The sequence below is a fragment of the Schistocerca nitens genome, chromosome 4 (genome assembly GCF_023898315.1).
Source record: "Schistocerca nitens isolate TAMUIC-IGC-003100 chromosome 4, iqSchNite1.1, whole genome shotgun sequence".
Lineage (NCBI taxonomy): Eukaryota > Metazoa > Arthropoda > Insecta > Orthoptera > Acrididae > Schistocerca > Schistocerca nitens.
Window position 1 is genome coordinate 803,467,893 of NC_064617.1, and position 21,732 is coordinate 803,489,624.

General features: G+C 39.1%; 1 protein-coding gene across 1 annotated transcript in view; it reads right to left on the reverse strand.

Annotated features, from left to right (window-relative positions):
* Positions 1–1,187: 1,187 nt before the first annotated feature.
* LOC126253218 (dnaJ homolog subfamily C member 16) overlaps positions 1,188–21,732 on the reverse strand; it is a 158,219-nt gene continuing 137,674 nt past the window's right edge. The window contains exon 13 of the mRNA XM_049954403.1: positions 1,188–4,946. Within this exon, the coding sequence (XP_049810360.1) occupies positions 4,806–4,946 (141 nt within the window). The 3' untranslated portion in view covers positions 1,188–4,805. The remainder of the gene's footprint in view (positions 4,947–21,732) is intronic.

The window sequence follows — 21,732 nt, forward strand, 5'->3', positions numbered from 1 at the left end:
CTGGAATGCAACTACAATGGCCAATTATTGTTGGATGTTGAAGAGGGACAGTCATCATATATAAGAATCAGTCACAATATTTGAGAAGGAAAGTTGCTACTCACCATATAGCGGAGATACTGAGTCACTGAGGATTTGTCAGGAAGTCAAGAAAGAGAAAGTTTAAAAATTAATAGAATACTGTTGACTTGATACATGGTAAACATGAAATGAATTAGGGGAGTTCTGTAGAGTATTTTTTAAACGTATTTTATTTTTTTAATGTACTTTGTAATTAAAAACTCACATTGTATGAAACGGTGTTCAACTATTTTTGTGGGCTCAGAAGTTAAAAACTTCAAAATATTATTTCTTTTTTATGTACAAACCTGAAGTGATAGGCAAAATTGGCAGTTATTTCTAGAAACAGCAAAAACACTCATTTTTAACAAACCATCTGACAACAAAATGTTTTACAACACAGACTAGTGTTACAGTAACACTACTAAACATTCATTTTGGATGTTTTATGTTCAATCACTTGGTTCATGACATATGATGACTTGCAGACTGAAGATTTTGATTAGGCAAGTAGTGCACATGCTCTGCCTCATAGTTTGACCACAGCTACTTGGGATTACTCATGCAAGTTGTTTTAATTCTAATATGTAAACTTTTCAGTCTTATATGCCACGTATCACAACATTCCCCATCAGTTCTCATTCTGCTCGTAGGTTGCACCGTCTCACACATTTACACTTCCCTTTCTTGAGTCTTTCACTGCCCTCTTTCATTCCAGTTCTTTTTTTCTTGGTATATCATGCATACTGTATTTTTGCTTTTATTTCATTCTACAATGATTAGAATTTTTTCTTAGCCAACCATAATAGTTTTCTCTCTCTTTTTTTTTAACTCCTTCAATGTGCCAGCTCAATCATTTTATTTCATTTACTTGTACCCTGTTCTTTCAATATATCCTGCCTGTATGCAGCAATATTTCTTAAGGCGATATGAAAGAAAACACACATGAGGAAGATAAAAACCCACAGCTTTGTATATTTTATTTTTAACAGTGCCTCTTTTTCCCTACTGCCAATGTCTGCTGTCAGATGCACATTATATTAAGTGTTAATCAAAGATACACTACTCTGTAAAAAGAAAGGAAAAACATAACCAAAAACTTTTCATTAATCAAATGAAAACAAATGTTTTGAAAGAAAGAATGTATTTGCATGTATAATTGGTTTTCTAGTATAAAGGCAATACATGTAAAATAATTTGTACTGCATTTTCAATGATGTTCTTGATTTTATAATGCAAATAGCATTTGCGACCATACTATAAAATATTATTAGAAACCTAGAGCAAATTGCAATGACCTGTTTAAAATGCAGAAAAGTCACCAGAAGTTTATGGCAGAGTGCCATTACACAGTCCTTGCAATTCACTCCACATCGACGACTTACCCTGAAATTTTAATGAGCATGTAAGTATTGAAAAATCAGTGTCCCATCATTCACTGCAACTTTAGAGCAGTAAGCTTGCATAAATAACAATAATAATATAACAACAACAACAGCAGCAAGAAGAAGAAGAAGAAGAAGAAGAACAACAACAACAACAACGATTAACCAAGAAAGCACTGCTGAAAATTTTACACATTAAATAATAAATAGCGTAGGAATGTCACAGGGATAAAGGAAATGATAAAAGTTTACTTATTGCAGTGAAATGTAGAGGGAGATATCAAGTTTAGATGTGCAACAAACTATGATAAACAATGAGAGAACATTAATAATTACAAGAACTGAGCCATTCACCTTTAGCGTTATAGATTCATATATAACAAATAGATCAGTTCTGCTCTAGGCTATTACAATTACATTTCCCACCCTCACATAAACAATATGTATGGCACTTTGGAAAATTGTCAATCCCCTAGGGGATTACAAGGCTTAATTTGTTTTTAGTAATATTCCATTTCTATTTACAGTCTACAGAAAGTTTTACTGAATAGCATGTACTTTCAAATAATGCTCATTTACAGGAAATAAAAAATATGTAAAAGCCCCCTAAATGACAGACTTAGAATCTTCATAAATTTTACAGACTATTATGTACAAAAAGCAATGACAACTATGTACCACCCTCCCTCCACCCACCCACACACACAAATGAAGTTGTGCATGACTAGAAATGTATGGGTGGGCTTGGAGGAGGGGAGGAATCGACAGAGATTGGGAAGATAGTGCATCTAAGTATGAGTGTGAACATAATGAGCCTCCTTTCTAATGCTGGGAATTCAAAAAATATACATAACTTAGCTTTTTATGCAAATATGGTACATAACCCGCCACATGTAACAGAAAAATAAATAAATCAAGAATTCTAAAAAAAGAAATTATTGTACATACTGTCATTTTATGGGGGTCTGTGAAAGCTGAATGGGAGCCAATGGTACAATTAAACTGTATAATATCACAGAGTGTGTAAATATAAAATAAAAAGGTCATATCATGACAACATTGTACAAACTGACCTTTAATTAAGAATTCTGACAGTTTCTCAAAAATTCAGCATGAAACATGAACACTTATACACTGTTAAAAACTGTAGTCCAAAAAATAATGTCTTATTTTGCAAAACACTGTATAAATTCTAATATGAAATTACAATCATTGGCTCACACACAGAAACAAAGAGACTAATGACAACTAATAAATACTAACAACTACAATTTTTTGCTTATGAAAAATGAAATATCAAAATCTAATATTTTCTTTCACTCTCTTTAAGCGTAACTGAGAAGTTAACCTTAAGCACAAAACAAGTGTTTTTCAAAAATTCTGATAAACAAAATGTTAAGACTTATTCATCAGACTTTGTATTTATATTCATACATAATTTTCCTTTCTTCAGTGAAAGCATTTTACCTTCTACATTTTAGACTACATGTCTCATCATTAATACTAATTTGTTAAAAATCTTTATTTACAACTGATTGTATATTTTGTGTCATCACGTGCAATTAAATTTATCAACTTTAGTGTTCATTTAATTGGTACATTGTATCTAAAGTCTTTGTATTAAAGTAAACTAAGATTTCTCTTCAATATCACTATGGTATATATAACTATAAGTTTTAATAACATATTTTCTTCCTTTTATATATCGAATATGTATTAAAAAAGAACAGCTACAGTAAACCATAACCATAGAAATTACAGGGAAAATGTTTAAACAGGTTATTAAAATCAGCATAGTAGCATGATTCAATAGGATACAGTTCATTTGAAGTAATCACAGATACAGGGAACAGCGTACTCCCACAAAATGTAAGGCTAAAAATGGAGTATGTCTGTCACTCAAACAGCCAATAGGACTTCAAGTATTAAAATCTTATTTGCGATCTGACTAGATAAAACATTACATTTTCAGGGAAACTAGTTTTTCCCTCTTACAGAACCAAATCAGTGACTAGAAATTATACTAAAAGTGTAAATAACTCTATAAATTAGATGATAAGATGCACTTCAGTTAAAGAATATCCTTTTGTAAAGAAATTTTGTCTCATTCCTATTCCACATGCAGAAATTAAAATTTAGATTAATAGAATACATTAAGAGTTAAATACAAAAAAGGGTATGTTGCCTTCTACTTAACAAAATATTGAGTTATTGCAGGCTGAATCTGAAGACAAAAGTTAAAGATTTTGCTGCAACTGTAACTTCCTTTGTGGTACTACCTACATTAAAAAAAGAGCTTCCACAGAGCATCTTATAGTGAACTGAATGAATTATCGACCAGAAAGATCAATCTTTATTCTATACGTGATCCTAATTAACAATGTTTTCAAAAATACTCTTCTTAAAGATATATGAACTTTCAAGACGAATGTTTCTTTGCTCTTGGTTAAGCAGAATCATGCAATATCTGCAAAAAACGTCAATTGATAAGTGACACAGAGTCACTTTCTAGGAGGCAATGGATCTACATTAGCAACAATTCTGTAAGCTAAATGGCAGTGAAAATCTATATATCAATGCAAATGGAACAATGTCCTCATAGTTGATGAAGTCTCTTTATTTTTTCCAGGAGTCCTTCAATATAATTAAAAACATGGCATAAAATATCCATGTTGCAAATATCTACTAATTTTAAGCTGCTTCAGTTCTTGCGTAATAGGCATCTGTATATTTGTGGTGAAGGACTTAATTTATTTACAGAACTATTATTTTAAAAAATCAACGAGATTTTTTTCTTTCTGTAGAACTATGTTTCACAGATTGTTCCTCTACACAGAGAGGGATTGTTTTCCCCTATGAAGTTTGAATTGTGATGCACACAGTGAACACAGTTTCTCAAGCTATGCTTCAATTGTTCTTAAAACTGTAACAGTATTCAGAATCTTCTCCGATAATACAATCAAATTTGGTCATACCACAACAACAGCTGCATAAATGCTAAAAAACAACATTCTTATTTCTGTCAGTCATGACACCCTCAAAATGCCACATCATAAATAATACACTATAGTTTTTTTTAGTAACAGCCAGATTAACAAAGTACATTCCTCTTCTAGAAAACATCAACACTCCTTAATCACATCACAGCATTTGGGAGAAAGATTTCCAATTAGGGTACAGAACTTCTTCAGAACGTGGAACTTGCAGAAACTTAAAGAGAAATGGGCTTCTAAGGAATTTATGAAAAGTTATGTACATGATATTTTAAAATGTTTTAAATTTTTATATTATTTTACAAAAGCAGACAAGTTATACTTCTTAGTACAGCACCTCTTGTTATACAGATCATTGGCCAACTGCCTACTTCAGCGGAAAATCTGGCCAATAATTTATATAGTATCGTTGTGTTGTTCCTTCGAACAGCCTATCAAGCCAATTGGGTAAACCATCAAGAAGGTTACCTTGGAATACAACATTGCTGTATTTGTCAGATAGTAGACCCTGCAAAAAAAGAAAAGAAATCAAAAATACGTCTGCAATCCAAGCTGCTCCTGTAAGAAAAACCAGAATTTCAATATTCAGAGCTGTGTGGTAAATTTGAGATCGTGATTGCTGACATCATTTTGCAGTGTCTGCCTTGTCTTAGAAATGCATTCCATGGCTATGTTAAGAGCAGATCATGCTATTTCACTAATCAACACTTGGCACACACAAACACACCCCTCACATTTACTGTAGAGATAAATAGCCTGTTAGTCACTATCAACTGCCTACTGAAAAGAGAATTATAGCTAGTAATTAATGTACATAAAATTTTACTGACACATTTAGATACAGTGGGACCACGATAGTGGAGCAAAGTAGTGTTTAACGTCCCGTCGACAACGAGGTCATTAGAGACGGAGCGCAAGCTCGGGTGAGGGAAGGATGGGGAAGGAAATCGGCTGTGCCCTTGCAAAGGAACCATCCCGGCATTTGCCTGAAGCGATTTAGGGAAATCACGGAAAACCTAAATCAGAATGGCCAGAGATGGGATTGAACCGTTGTCCTCCCGAATGCGAGTCCAGTGTGCTAACCACTGCACCACCTCGCTCGGTATCATGATAGTGAACAACATTTGATTGTCAGTATACTCTTTGTTGCAAAATAACATAACCCTGCATACAGAAAGTTGCTGACAATTACTATACCGGAGACATACAAGGATGAATGATGAATGCTGCATTTTGTGTCACTGTGAAACTCTTTTCCCACCAATTCAGTTAGTTCCTTTCAGCACTAATACGGATACACAAAGAATAACATGTATCCTTGTCAAGATGCCTGCAACTCAATCACAACTCATCTTGCCTGTGACAGCTGCTGCAGTATTGAGAGTTCCACATCCACCAGGTACAAACAGCAATAGCTTGTGTCCACAAGCCATGTGACACTAAACATCCACGTATTCCTCTGAAGGGCAGCTTTATGTCACCACCCAGCAGCTTAGCAGTGAGTGCAAATTCCAGTCTTGATCTCGATGTCTTGACTTAACATGACAAGTCCTGCCAGTCTACCCATCAGAGCACAGTGGTCATCAGTGCAACCTATACCAACGGTGCCTAGACAGTGTTTCACAATTGTGACAGACTGAGTGCTCAACATGCACCTACAAGAACTGTATCACACTCAAAAGCTGTTTTGGTTCTAAAGTTACTGTGTACTTCCCCTCATACAACCAAACATCCAGATGTCAGACACTCATGTCGGTACCAAATGTGTATGTTGAAAGACTGTCAACCAAAACATCAATTTAGTTGAAAGAAGCAAAAATATAGAGAACATTTGTATTAGATAGATGTGGTGTTCTGTTGGACCAGAATCCTTTCTGATGAAAACGTGGTCGAGAACTTATGGGTGTCTTGTAATTGTGTCTGTTTGCAAATTAACATGTCATATTTGCGGTAAGTACAATCTATCTTTCTTACATTGTTGACAACACAACACGGAGTTTCCATTCTTTTAAGTTGAATAATCATATTTGCTTGAAAAACATACCACTGACTTGCTTTGCAAATTGACAGTAGGCACTGTGGCACGTCAGCAGACTAAAAGATCTTCCTCAAATAAGTGAACTCATAAAAGTGGCATATGGGAATGAAATCATGTTACTTTAACAGTGTCAACACGGATATGGCAATTCTGAGTGTGACATACATCAGTTCCAAACATTATCATCATATGGAGATGTGTCACAGACAATTTCACTGTGACAAAAAACAATATGATACTAAAATATTAGTAGAAGTACTAAAGGCACAATTCAGTGTTGTGGCTCTGTATGGCATGCTACCAGGTACATCTTCAGAAAATTTAGCTGCAACAGGTGTCAAGATTCGATTACGTAATTCAAAAACAAGATTTAGCTTTTAGCAATACTGTTTACATTTGGCCACAGTGGAGGTATAAATAGCAGTTTCTGCCCAACTTTAAAATCATGGAGGTTGTGTTTACGGTTGAGAAATAATGGGGATGAGCAATGGCAAATTAAAATCTTCTCTCCATCTTTCTAAGGCATGAGTTCTGCCACACTCCACTTTGTTGTCAAAGGGAAGGAGATAACATAACTAGTGAGCTTAAAAAAATTCATTTTATGGTAAAACCAAACTGCAGCTCAAAACATGCAACAAGAATTGTGTCCACACGAACTACTTTACTAACAACAATTTAAAATAACTCTATTATCTGCACATAAATATTCACAAAAGTAATCAATTTTCACTTACTGGTATAGGAAAATATCTAGTGAAGCATAATTCGGAAAGAGTTAGATGTATCCCAATAAAGGGCATTTAGTATGCATGAACACAACTGCCAGTCAGAGCACTCAAAATATGCTACCAAATTAATGGTCAAGCAAGTGAGAGGTGCCTACACAAGGATATGTTAAGTATTGCAACATAACTCACTTTTGTTACTGACATCACTAAAATGTGCACAGGTTGGTTTCACTCACTCTTTTTTAGATAGTTTCTTTATTTTGTGTCATATTACACGCTATGAAACAGTGTTCTGCAGTTTTTGTAACAAATGAATTGGCTGCAAAATGAAAGATAATGTCAAGCACAAATTTAATCTGGGAAGTATCATCAAGACAGTACAGCTGCTTTTCAATGAAAAGACTCATTGGAAGATGGGGAATCTAAGTGAAGAAAACAAGATGAAGATAATTTCAAACAAATGTCAGTGTAAGCTTTTGCAGAAGTAAATACTCCATTTGTAAAACTTGGAAATCCTGAATTCTGCTTCTGGATTACTAATTTTGCAGACAAAGATCTACCCTGCACAAGATAGGTACAACAAAATGAATGACCTTGGCAGCCAGTCATATGAGTGTGAGCTGCATTTGCGTGAGTGTGTGTTTGTGTACAAGATATGTTCAAAAAATTCCGGAACATTCATAATTTTGTGCCAATAATGTCTTGGAGCAAAATGCGATTGGCATCCCTGCATAAGCCTGTGTTTAATGTGTACTGCCAGAAGTTTCATTGCTATATGCCTTGTTAGTTGTTGTTCAGTGCTGTATTAAGTAGAACTTTGTGTTGCACAGTCTGTGGATTGCAGAGATGGCAGAGTTAGAGGAGCAACGCGTTTGCATTAAATTTTGCGTGAAACTCAAGAAAATCTCTACAGAGACAAACCAAGTGATGCAGAAAGCTTCTGGTGATGAGTGCTTAAGCCGTACTTGGCTGGACTGAAGTTAAAGATGACCTTCATTCAGGATGCCCTTTGACGTCTACCAATGACACTCATGTCAGAAATGTCAATGAAATTGTGAGTACCAATTGAAGATTGACTGTCCAAGAGATTTCAGAAGAATGTACAATTTCAGTTGGATCATGTCACGAAATCCTGACATAGCATCTTGGAAAGGAATGTGTTGACACCAAGTTCGTCCCATGGCTCACAAGTCAAGACCTGAAAGACATTCGCCTCACAATCTGTGGAGAGCTTTTGGATCTTGCAAATGAGAATAAGATTAAACAATAGAAACTCCAGGACGGAATGTAACAATATTAAGGAAAGCAAAGTTGGTACTCATCATACAGCAGAGATGCAGAGTAGCAGATAGGCACAACAAAAAAACTGTCACAAATGAAGCTTTTGGCCAGTAAGGCCTTCGTCAAAAATAGACCACACACACACACACACACACACACACACACACACACACACACACACACACACACTTATGCAAATGAAACGCGCGCGCACACGCACACACACACACACACACACACACACACACACACTTATGCAAATGAAACGCACACACATGACAGCAGTCTCAGGCAACTGAAAACACACTGTGAGTGGCAGCACCAGTGCATGATGGGAGTGGAGACCGAGTGGGGGATAAGGAGGAGGCTGGGATGGGGAGGGAGAGGGATAGTATGGTAGGGGTGGCAGACGGTGAAGTGCTGCAGGTTAGATGGAGGGCAAGCGAGAGATGGAGGGGGGGGGGGGGGTAGCGGAAAGAAAGAGAAGTAAAAGGACTGGGTGTGATGGTAGAGTGCTCGATAGGAGCAGGGAAGAGGCTGGATGGGTGAAGACATTGACTTTTGAAGGTTGAGGCCAGGGAGGTTATGGGAACGTAGGATGTATTGCAGGGAAACATCTCACCTGTGCAATTCAAAAAGCGTGGTGTTGGTGGGAAGGATCCATATGGCACAGGGTGTGAAGCAGTCACTGAAATGAAGGACATCATGTTTGGCATGTGTTCATCAGCAGGGTGGTCCACTCGTTTCTTGGCCACAGTTTTCCGTGACTGTTCATGCGGACACACAGCTCTTTGGTTGTCATGCCCACATAGAATGCAGTATAGCGGTTGCAGCTTAGCTTGTAGATCACATGACTGGTTTCACAGGTAGCCCTGCCTTTGATGGGATAGGTGATGTTTGTGACCAGACTGGAGTATGTGGTAGTGGGAAGCTGTATGGGACAGGTCCTGCATCTATGTCTATTACAGGGGTATCAGCCATGAGGTAAGGGGTTGGGACCAGGCGTTATGTAAGGATGGACGAGTATATTGTGTAGGTTAGGTGGATGGTGGAATACCACTGTGGGAGGGGTGGGAAGGATAGTGGGCAGGACATTTCTCATTTCAGGGCACGACGACAAGTAGTCAAAACACTGACAGAGAATGTCCCAGGACTGGAGCAACTGAATTACATTTTCCCCCAGGGTTTCAACTACCTCTTGTCATGCCCTGGAATGAGAACTGTACTGCCCACTATCCTTCCCATCTTTCCTACAGTGGTGTTGCACTGTCCACCGAACCTACACAATATACTCGTCCATCCTCATACAACCCCAGCTCCCAACCCCTTACCTTATGGCTAACACCCCTGTAATACACCTAGATGCAAGACCTGCCCCATACATCCTCCCACCACTACCACCTACTCCAGTCCGTTCACAAACATCACCTATCCCATCAAAGGCAGGGCTACCTGCGAAAGCAGTCATGTGATCTACAAGCTAAGCTGCAACTGCTGTGCTGCATTGTATGTGGGCACGACAATCAAGAAGCTATTTGTCCACATGAAAGGAAGCTGATAAACTGTGGCGAAGAAACAAGTGGACCAACCTGTTGCTGAGCACGCTGCCAAACTTGACATCCTTAATTTCAATGACTGCTTCACAGCCTGTGCCACGGGGACCCTCCACATGAACACCAGCTTTCCTGAACTGAGCAGGTGGGAACTTTCCCTGCAATACATTCAATGTTCCCATAACCCTCCTGGCCTCAACCTTCGTTAGTCACTGTCCTCACCCATCCAGGCCCTTCCTTGTTCCCATTCCAGCAGTACACAGCTGTCATTCCACCATCACACCCAGCCTTTTTACTTCTTTACACTACTTCCCTCCTCTCACCTCTCCCCTGCCCATCATTTAACCTGCAGCACTTCATTGTCTGCCTCCCCTACCATTCTGTCCCTCTCCCTCCCCGCCTCAGCCTCCTCCTCAACACCACCCAGTCGCCACTCACATCAGGCACTGGTGCTGCTGCTTGCAGTGTAGTTTCAGTTGCCTGAGACTGCAGTCGCTTGTGTGAGTTGCGTTTGCTTGTGTGTGTGTGTGTGTGTGTGTGTGTGTGTGTGTGTGTGTGTGTGTGTGCGCGCGCGCGTGCGTGCGTGCGTGCGTTGTTTATTTTTGACAAAGGCCTTACTGGCCAAAAGCTTTATTTGTTACAGTCTTTTTGTTGTGCCTAAATAAGAATCTGATGTTCTTAAAAAAAAGAGGGATTTTGGGGGGGGGGGGGGGGGGTTACAAACTGTTAACCAACGGTACTATTGGTACATGTTGCATTGCTTGCGAGAAAATGTGAAAAGGAAACCACCTGAAATGTGGGGAGACAATTCATGGCTCTTGCATCACAATGACACGCCTGCACATTCATCCCTGTTGGTGCACGACTAAAGCACAAAAAATCAAATCACTGTGCTGCCTCATCCTCCATACCTGGCCCCAATGGACCTTTTTTTTTTATTTCCAAAGTGGAAAACCCTGTTGAAAGGCTGATGATTTGCAACGATAAATGAGATTAAAGAAAATTACCAGAGATGCTTCACGTGATCCATCAAGAGTCCTACAGAGACTGCTTTCAGAAGTCGAAACAGCAGTGAGAGCATTGCATCAATTGTGGAGGAGATTACTTCGAAGGAAACCATGCACAGTAAGTAAAAGATGAGCGTAGAAAAATCCTGCTATGTGGAGATCCATAAACACAGCAAAAATAGATAACGTTACTAATGATTTTCTGAGCATTTTATGTAGCTTTGGAATGATATCACTGGTCAGCTGTCCAACAAGGATAACGACACAATCAGCCTCTACTATTGATCATATAGCCACTGATACTGGCACAGAAAACTGTGACTTAGTACTCAAAAATCTGGGACTTTCAGGTAATCTTTGTCAAACTGCACAAATAAAAGTTCCTATGGGAAAAGCAGCCAAGTTACATGCATATAAATCACTCTACTCCAAATCAACCACACAATATTTTACTGTACAGTTAAGTCGTGAAACCTGGGACAATGTATACAAACAAACAGATGCCAACAAAAAGTTTTGTCATCTTATGTCATTGTTTAAGCTCAAATTTGTGGAATCGCTTCCTGAAGTCCTACTTCTGGTTGGAGCACAGAGCAAAATGAAATGGATTACCTGTGGCATTACAAAATCACCCAAACCTTCAGACAACCTAGCTCTATAAAGAATACATGCAGTGACCTTGGTTTTTTAAGCTATTATAAAAACTACAAAATAATCTACAGAAGGTCCTTCACGCAGCTAAAAGGTCAGCCAACGACAAACTGATAAAAAAATGCAAACAATAAAAGTAAAGCTGCTTGGACTTTAGTTAAATGTGAGACTGGGAGGAAAAAAGGGAGGAGGCACACAAACACTAAAATCAATAAATCAGGCAACACAATCAGTGATAAAAAAGAACTGGCTAACTTCATAAACTCATACTTCATCAGTATTGCAAAAGAACTGCAGAGCAAATTTCCAAAAAGATCTGATATTCCAGTGCACAATTACAAACCCTCAATAGGATTGAATGAAGTCCCAGTTCGTGTGTTAAAAGAGTGCCTAGACAGCATTAAAGATCCAGTAACTGACACCACTAACCAGTCTTCTAGGACTGGCTGCTTCCCAGACTACCTGAAACTAGCTATAAACATACCTCTTCACAAAAAAGGTGCCGTTGAAAACACAGAAAATTACAGACCAATTGCTTTACTTCCAGAATTTCCTAAAATAGTGGAAACTTTAATGAAAAATAAACTTATGAGCTACCGTATTTACTCGAATCTAAGCCACACTTTTTTTCCGGTTTTTGTAATCCAAAAAACCGCCTGCGGCTTAGAATCGAGTGCAAAGTAAGCGGAAGTTCTGAAAAATGTTGGTAGGTGCCGCCACAACTATCTTCTGCCGTTGAAAATATGTAGCACTACACAGGCACAAAGATAAATACTGGCGCCAAAACCTCTGCGTCAGTAAAAGAATTTTTTAAAAAAAGGTGGAAGAAGAGTTTTTTTTTTTCCGCCCCGAGTTTCGACCACTGCATTTTCATACATTATCCAACGAAGTAAAGACAAATTCCGTATTGTTCATCTTCGAATGTAGCAGCACTTCAATGTACTACGAAAATCCAACTGGCAAGACTGTTTGGGTATGTTTGTCAATATGGCCAACTCTACATTCTGAAGTTTTCCTAATAGGAACTTTTATGAATTGTGAATCACATGCAGTTTTCTCTTAACCATAAGAATAATACGAATATAAACATTTTGCCGTGTATTCTTTCTTGTTTGCTGCTATCTCATTTAAATCCTGTCTGCCTAATAAACTACAAAACTAGAGTGAGACAACAGCAAACATGGAAGAATATACATATCATGTCGTGTTTATATTCGTATTATTCTTATGCTGAATAGTGATACAGTCAGAAATGAAGCACGGCAATTGACTAGATTTTTAAATCTAAGATGACTCTAATTTCTGTTCAGAATGTAATGTACAAAAGAGATGTCTGCAAAGATTTTCAAATGGAGAAAAATGTTAGCTAAACTCTCGTTCAGAACATCTTCTATCATACGCAGTCTATTATTTGGTTCTTGTTGATCATTATCAAAGAAAGCAGCAGTGTGAGTAACAACAAATAGCAGTCTCTTGCCATTGTTTCGCTAATGAGACAATTCCTCTCTTTCTTTTTTTTTATTGTAAGCGGCGGTAGGGTGCACAAAAGCAAGCCATGCCACGAGCGGCGATAGGTCGTAAACACACATCATCAGAATGCGACAAACAATGCATGACACAGTACAATAATGCATTTTCAGCTAGAGTGATGTAAACACCCGTAACATAGAGAACGGCACTTATCAGATCAAAGAAAAATAAGCAATCGATTCAAACCAGACGAAGCACGTGAAAAAGGAAGGGTACCCGTATAAATACGGACGGAGCGCCTAACGCACAGCAATTGCTACCTGGTAAAGCTTAACTGCTAAGCTTAAGACTCGAACCAAACTACTGTAGCTGTATCGTCATTCATTCGACCTAAATTGGGTCTCATATTACAATGAACCGGCTTTGTTTCAATTTGGAGGTGCGGCCTAAAACTTGTCTCTTCCCTTGAATTTCAAGTCTCAAATTTCAGGTGCGGCTTAGATTCGTGAACATTTTTTTTCCTTGATTTCGAGTCTCATTTTTCAGGTGTGGCTTAGATTCAAGTAAATACGGTACTTAAATAAATATGATCTTCTCTGCAAGGAACAGCATGGCTTCAGACTGGTCAGAAGTGCTGAACAGCAATAGCTCAGTTAATAAAAATTGTTCTTGAATCACTAGACAAGGATAGTTATGTAACTGGAATTTTCCTAGATCTATTGAAGGCCTTCGATACCGTTGATCATGACACTCTTCTACACAAATTGGAGTCTCTGGGAATCAGGGGAGTGGTAAATAAATGGTGCCAATCATACCTAAATAACAGCACAGAGAGTAGAAATTTCACATAGCACATCCAAATATGTGGTAAATCACTTATCTGACCCACAGTATAATAATATAGGAGTCCCACAAGGAAGTGTTCTGGGCCCAATATTGTTCTTAACTTATATTAATGATTTTCCACAATGCGTGGAGTATGGAGAAAAAGTAATTTTTGCTGATGACAGTAATATACTGATTACCAGCAAGACACCTGCCACGCTATTGGAAAAAGCCAATGAAGCACTAGCAGATGTTTACACATGGTCTACAGAGATCAGAGTAACTCTCAACATTAAGAAAATCAACAGCATGTACTTTAGAATAAACAAGAAGCCCCAGTCCATAAATTTAAAACTATGCAACACTTCAATAACAGATATAAGTAGGACTGCACATCGACAGCCAACTAAAATGGAATGAACATGTCATAATTATCTCAAAGAGGGTCCCCACAGCATGCTACGTGCTTAAGAGTTGTCACTATGCTGTGACATTTGTGTACGGTCAGCTTACTTTGGTTATGTGCATGCCATTTTTAGCTATGTAATAATCTTTCTTGGGGAAATAGTACACAGAATCTACAAACAGTTTTTAGATTACAACAGAGAGCTGTAAGTATAATGACAAAATGCAATAAATGGGCTCATTACAAAGAATTATTTAAAAACCAGGTCATTCTGACTGTTCCTTCTGAGTTTATTTTTCAGACCATAATATATATCAGAAAAAATCTTGACAATTATAGCTTGAATAACATTATTCATGATCATAACACAAGGTTGAGTCATTGCCTGCATTTATATAGAAAAAATAAGCTAAAAGCTCAGAACAGTGTTGATTATTGAGGCATGATAATCTTTAAGAAGCTGCCCCAGAATATAAAAGAAATTAGCAGTTAGTATTCTTTTAAAAAAACTGTAAAACTGTTTTCGCAAGAGTATTGTTTCTACACTTTGGACAAATATCTTAAATGAAAACCAAAGAACTGTTGGGAACATCTATCACAAGTTGTACCTGACATCATATTTTTTTTCATTCATGTATTAAGTATTTATGCCTACGTATTTACGTCTGCTAGTTCCATATCAACACATCTAGTATATTTATTTAAACAACATAAATTAACTTTTTCATTTACATAATATATATCTAAAAACACAGATTTTGTGACTTACCAAACGAAAGTGCTGGCAGGTCAAAGACACACAAACATACACACAAAATTCAAGCTTTCGCAACCAACGGTTGCTTCGTCAGGAAAGAGGGAAGGAGAGGGGAAGATGAAAGGATGTGGGTTTTAAGGGAGAGGGTAAGGAGTCATTCCAATCCCGGGAGCGGAAAGACTTACCTTAGGGGGAAAAAAGGACAGGTATACATTCGCGCACACACCCATATCCAACCACACATACACAGACACAAGCAGACATTTGTAAAGGCAAAGAGATTCGGCAGAGATGTCAGTCGAGGCAGAAGTACAGAGGCAAAGATGTTGCTGAAAGACAGGTGAGGTATGAGCAGCGGCAACTTGAAATTAGCGGAGGTTGAGGCCTGGCGGATAACGAGAAGAGAGGATATACTGAAGGGCAAGTTCCCATCTCCGGAGTTCTGACAGGTTGGTGTTAGTGGGAAGTATCCAGATAACCCGGACGGTGTAACACTGTGCCAAGATGTGCTGGCCGTGCACCAAGGCATGTTTAGCCACAGGGTGATCCTCATTACCAACAAACACTGTCTGCCTGTGTCCATTCATGCGAATGGACAGTTTGTTGCTGGTCATTCCCACATAGAAAGCTTCACAGTGTAGGCAGGTCAGTTGGTAAATCACGTGGGTGCTTTCACACGTGGCTCTGCCTTTGATCGTGTACACCTTCCGGGTTACAGGACTGGAGTAGGTGGTGGTGGGAGGGTGCATGGGACAGGTTTTACACCGGGGGCGGTTACAAGGGTAGGAGCCAGAGGGTAGGGAAGGTGGTTTTGGGATTTCATAGGGATGAACTAAGAGGTTACGAAGGTTAGGTGGAAGGTGGAAAGACACTCTTGGTGGAGTGGGGAGGATTTCATGAAGGATGGATCTCATTTCAGGGCAGGATTTGAGGAAGTCGTATCCCTGCTGGAGAGCCACATTCAGAGTCTGATCCAGTCCCGGAAAGTATCCTGTCACAAGTGGGGAACTTTTGTGGTTCTTCCGTGGGAGGTTCTGGGTTTGAGGGGATGAGGAAGTGGCTCTGGTTATTTGCTTCTGTACCAGGTCGGGAGGGTAGTTGCGGGATGCGAAAGCTGTTTTCAGGTTGTTGGTGTAATGGTTCAGGGATTCCGGACTGGAGCAGATTCGTTTGCCACGAAGACCTAGGCTGTAGGGAAGGGACCGTTTGATGTGGAATGGGTGGCAGCTGTCATAATGGAGGTACTGTTGCTTGTTGGTGGGTTTGATGTGGACGGACGTGTGAAGCTGGCCATTGGACAGATGGAGGTCAACGTCAAGGAAAGTGGCGTGGGATTTGGAGTAGGACCAGGTGAATCTGATGGAACCAAAGGAATTGAGGCTGGAGAGGAAATTCTGGAGTTGTTCTTCACTGTGAGTCCAGATCATGAAGATGTCATCAATAAATCTGTACCAAACTTTGGGTTGGCATGCCTGGGTAACTAAAAAGGCTTCCTCTAAGCGACCCATAAATAGGTTGGCTTACGAGGGGGCCATCCTGGTACCCATGGCTGTTCCCTTTAATTGTTGGTATGTCTGGCCTTCAAAAGTGAAGAAGTTGTGGGTTAGGATGAAGCTAGCTAAGGTAATGAGGAAAGAGATTTTAGGTAGGGTGGCAGGTGATCGGCATGAAAGGAAGTGCTCCATCGCAGCGAGGGCCTGGACGTGCGGGATATTTGTGTATAAGGAAGTGGTATCAATGGTTACAAGGATAGTTTACGGGGTAACAGATTGGGTAAGGATTCCAGGCATTCGAGAAAGTGGTTGGTGTCTTTGATGAATGATGGGAGACTGCATGTAATGGGTTGAAGGTGTTGATCTACGTAGGCCGAGATACGTTCTGTGGGGGCTCGGTAACCAGCTACAATGGGGTGGCCAGGATGATTGGGTTTGTGAATTTTAGGAAGAAGGTAGAAGGTAGGGGTGCGGGGTGTCAGTGGGGTCAGGAGGTTGATGGAGTCAGGTGAAAGGTTTTGTAGGGGGCCTAAGGTTCTGAGGATTCCTTGAAGCTCCGCCTGGACGTCAGGAATGGGATTACCTTGGCAAACTTTGTATGTAGTGTTGTCTGAAAGACGACGCAGTCCTTCAGTTACATACTCCCGACGATCAAGTACCACGGTCGTGGAACCCTTGTCAGCCGGAAGAATGACGATGGATTGGTCAGCCTTCAGATCACGGATAGCCTGGGCTTCAGCTGTGGTGATGTTGGGAGTAGGATTAAGGTTTTTCAAGAAGGATTGAGAGGCAAGGCTGGAAGTGAGAAATTCCTGGAAGGTTTGGAGAGGGTGATTTTGAGGAAGAGGAGTTGGGTCCCACTGTGACGCAGGACGGAACTGTTCGAGGCAGGGTTCAGTTTGGCTAGTGTCTTGGGGAGTTGGATCATTAGGAGTAGGATTAGGATTATTTTTCTTCGTGGCAAAGTGGTATTTCCAGTAGAGAGTACGAGTGTAGGACAGTAAGTCTTTGACGAGGGCTGTTTGGTTGAATCTGGGAGTAGGGCTGAAGGTGAGGCCTTTGGATAGGACAGAGGTTTCGGATTGGGAAAGAGGTTTGGAGGAAAGGTTAACTATGGAATTGGGGTGTTGTGGTTCCAGATTGTGTTGATTAGAATTTTGAGGTTTTGGGGGGAGTGGAGCTGGAAGTGGAGGTTGAGTAGATGGGAGAGACAGAGTCTGTGTGCAATGAGAGGAGGTTGAGGTTTGTTGGAAAGGTTGTGGAGGGTGAGTGAGTTGCCTTTCCGGAGGTGGGAAACCAGGAGATTGGATAGTTTTTTGAGGTGGAGGGTGGCATGCTGTTCTAATTTGCGGTTGGCCTGTAGGAGGATGCTCTGAATAGCCAGTGTGGATGTGGGAGAGGAAAGATTGAGGACTTTTATTAGGGATAGGAGTTGACGGGTGTGTTCATTGGCTGAGTTGATGTGTAGGTGAAGGATTAGGCAGGTGAGGGCTATGGATTGTTCAGTTTGGAACTGGTATAGGGACTGATGGAAAGACGGGTTACAGCCAGAGATGGGAACTTTAAGTGTGAGGCCTTTGGGGGTAATGTCAAATGTCAGACAAGCCTGAGTAAATAAAATATGGGGGCGTAATCTGGCTAGGGCGAAGGCATGTTTGCGGAGGGAATGTAAATAAAACTTAATGGGGCTGTTGTGAGGGTAATATGGTATTAGAAGGTGGAAAGTGTACATGAGGCTGAAATGAAAATAAAAATATATGGGGGCAGATAAAGATGAACTAGAAAGCAACTGGAGATTCGGTGTGAAAAAAGCCGAGAAAGTGTTGGTTAAAGCTGAGCTATGTTGATCCTGTGGTGCACTTACGTTGGTAAACAACGATGTGCACAAAGGTTAGGTGGTTATGTTGCCTCCAAAACACGTTAAAGGGTGGAGAAATTCGGGGAAATTTCGAAAAAACTGCATGTAAATGTATTAAAAGGAGTGGCTTTGTGATGACAGATTATGAAATGAGGCTAACAATTGTCTGCCGAAGAAATAATGACGTCAAAACCTGTGGGAAGCGGCTAAAAAATGATCGGTCATGTGGGAAAAATGGGAATGGAAATAAAGCGAAAGTTGTTAGAACTAGCCGAAATGTTTAATAGGCGAAAGGAACTGTTAGTGATGTTAGTGAACTGGGAACGGTGGATTTTATGGCAGCGGTAGTGTTTAAAGCGGAGGGGGGGAATTTTTTGTTTTTTTTTTTATGGTTTGGAAGTAAGTTACGTATTATTGAGTATATATAGGCAGGATAAAATTGTATGATAGATTACGGTAAAAAGGGAAGGTGAATACTAAGTGAAACTACTTGCACAAACAAAAAGAGAAAGTAAGATGACAGAAAAGATTTCAAAATGCAACAGTGACAATAACAAACGTAATTTTTGGGTTCAAACTAATGATATGATTATAATAGAGGGAAACATTCCACGTGGGAAAAAATATATCTAAAAACAAAGATGCTGTAACTTACCAAACGAAAGCGTTGGTATGTTGATAGGAGACAATAAAAAAACACACACACAAATTTTAAGCTTTCGCAACCCAAGGTTGCTTCATCAGGGAAGAGGGAAGGAGAGGGAAAGACGAAAGGATGTGGGCTTTAAGGGAGAGGGTAAGGAGTCATTCCAATCCCGGGAGTGGAAAGACTTACCTTAGGGGGAAAAAAGGACAGGTATACACTCGTGCACACACACACACACACACACACACACACACACACACACACACACACACAGGCAGACATATGTAAATGCAAAGAGGTTGGGCAGAGATGTCAGTCGAGGCGGATGTACAGAGGCAAAGATGTTGTTGAATGACAGGTGAGGTACGAGGGGCGGAAACTTGAAATTAGCGGAGGTTGAGGCTTGGTGGGCAACAGGAGGAGAGAATATATTGAAGGGCAATTTCCACTAATATTGTGATCAATCCAAGCATATACACAAAAACATAGTAAGTAGTAAACAGTGTTCTTAAAAGTGTCATTGACTGTTTTTCTGTGGTATCTGATTCACACTCAATTTTAAATAGACACATCATATTTAGTTCTGCACAAATAGGGGCACTTCACCAATCATAAGCTTAGCACATGCTGAGGAAATAACAAATACGATGGAAACATCAAAATTCCTACATGTCGATATTGGTGAGATTAAATTAGAGAAAGCACATTTTCGAACTCCTAAAAACTTAGTTCAGCTATATTTGCACTTATAATCATTGCCAATCTTAGGGAGAGACAAATCAGTATATTGACATATTTTGCATATTTTTATTTGATAATGCCACGTACAATTGTGTTCTGGGGTAGCTCATCTTTAGGAAAGAAAGTCTTCATCTAACAAAAATGTGCTATCAGAATAATATGTGGTGGTCACTCATGTGGTGGTCACTCTCAGTCATCTTGTAGACATCTGTTTAAAGAGTTGAGCATTATGACTACTACTTCACACTATATTTATTCTCTCATGAAGTTTGTTGTAAATAATCCACTACAGTTCAAAAGGAGCATGATGTACACTGTTACAATGCCACAAAGAAAAACAACATTCATTACTCCACACTGAGGTTGTCTTTAGCACAAAACAAGGTGCATAATATTGGGAAAAAAAATTTTGTTCACTTATCCAGTATATAATATTTCTGACAGACAGCAAAGTAAAATTTGATAAAAAGCTGAGAAACAACTCCTCCTACTCCGTAGCAGAACTTCTATTACCATTATGTCTAAAAGGTGTTGGGTAGGAATTAGTAACTCACATCTGTATATCTTTTCTTTCTTTTTGTAAAAACAACAAGAACTTCAAAATGTTCAGAATGTGACCATGCGTACCAATTAATTCGTGATGTGAATGTAAAATCACTTGTTACACATTGTTACGATCTATAGTGCACAATGATCCATGTAATATGTAACTAACTTAAACTTAATGACTGTGAGATGGTACACTGGCCAGCCTGAACATGGTTTTTAAGCAGTTTTCCGTGTTTGTTTAGGACTATGCTGGGCTCGTCCTCAAATTCTGCCTCCAACAATATGATAAATAAACAATTAAAACACAACTACATACAGAAAAAAGTATAAATAACTCGCAGACAGATGGTGGAAATAACTTCCCTCTCTTAGGTAACCTTGACGACTGTGGTATTAGGAAGAGCTCCCAGCCACAAAGTTATATAATAAAATTTGCCGAATCTTGAAAAGCTGACCATGTACTAGACAGATTAAAAACTCTAGGAAAAAGACTAAAGAAGAAGTAATGTCTTACTATTTCACAATGGTGAAATCAGCCTTTTTAAACACCAAAAGTCACAAAAACAAATACATTCAGGTTTTGAAAACAAGTATTAAATTACAGCAATTCAAAAGAAATTAAAATGGAAGTATTAGATTTTAAATGAAATAAAGCTTCTTGCAATATAATGTAATGCAACAGATTTATTGTCGGGACATTATAAACTTTAAAGTGGTAATAATTAGAGATACTAGTAAGAGCGCTGTACATTTTATACAATGTTTAACAGGGAGGGATGTTAACAGGATATACATCCTTGTTTTTATAAAAGATCTTCAGTCAGCTAATTGAGATTCTAACTTTACTTGAAGGATTAAAATAACAATTATTATTCTGCGAAATTTAATTCTGGGCTTATATGTGAAGTATTCTGAGACAAGAGAAACAGAATTAGGTGGACTAACTACAGAAGTACAAGCTCTATATGAGGATGTGTTTCACAATAGAGCTAATGCTGGGAAAATGGAATCTTGCAATACTGAATATCAAAGATCAAAATCATGAGATTTTTGAATCCTAAGACTGGACATTTTATCCAAGAAATGTGACTTTATGCAACACTGTAAATGAGTTGAAATAGAGAAAAATAATTGAGTGTTTTAGATATAACAATGCCAGACATGGTGAGAAGCTATGACATTTCAGGAAATTAGTCGAAGTGCGGCTAAAACAGAATAACAAAGCTGATGGAAGTGTCTTGATTGTCATTAGGGCTGAGTATGATGTGTGTGCCAAACATAGTTCCTGTGG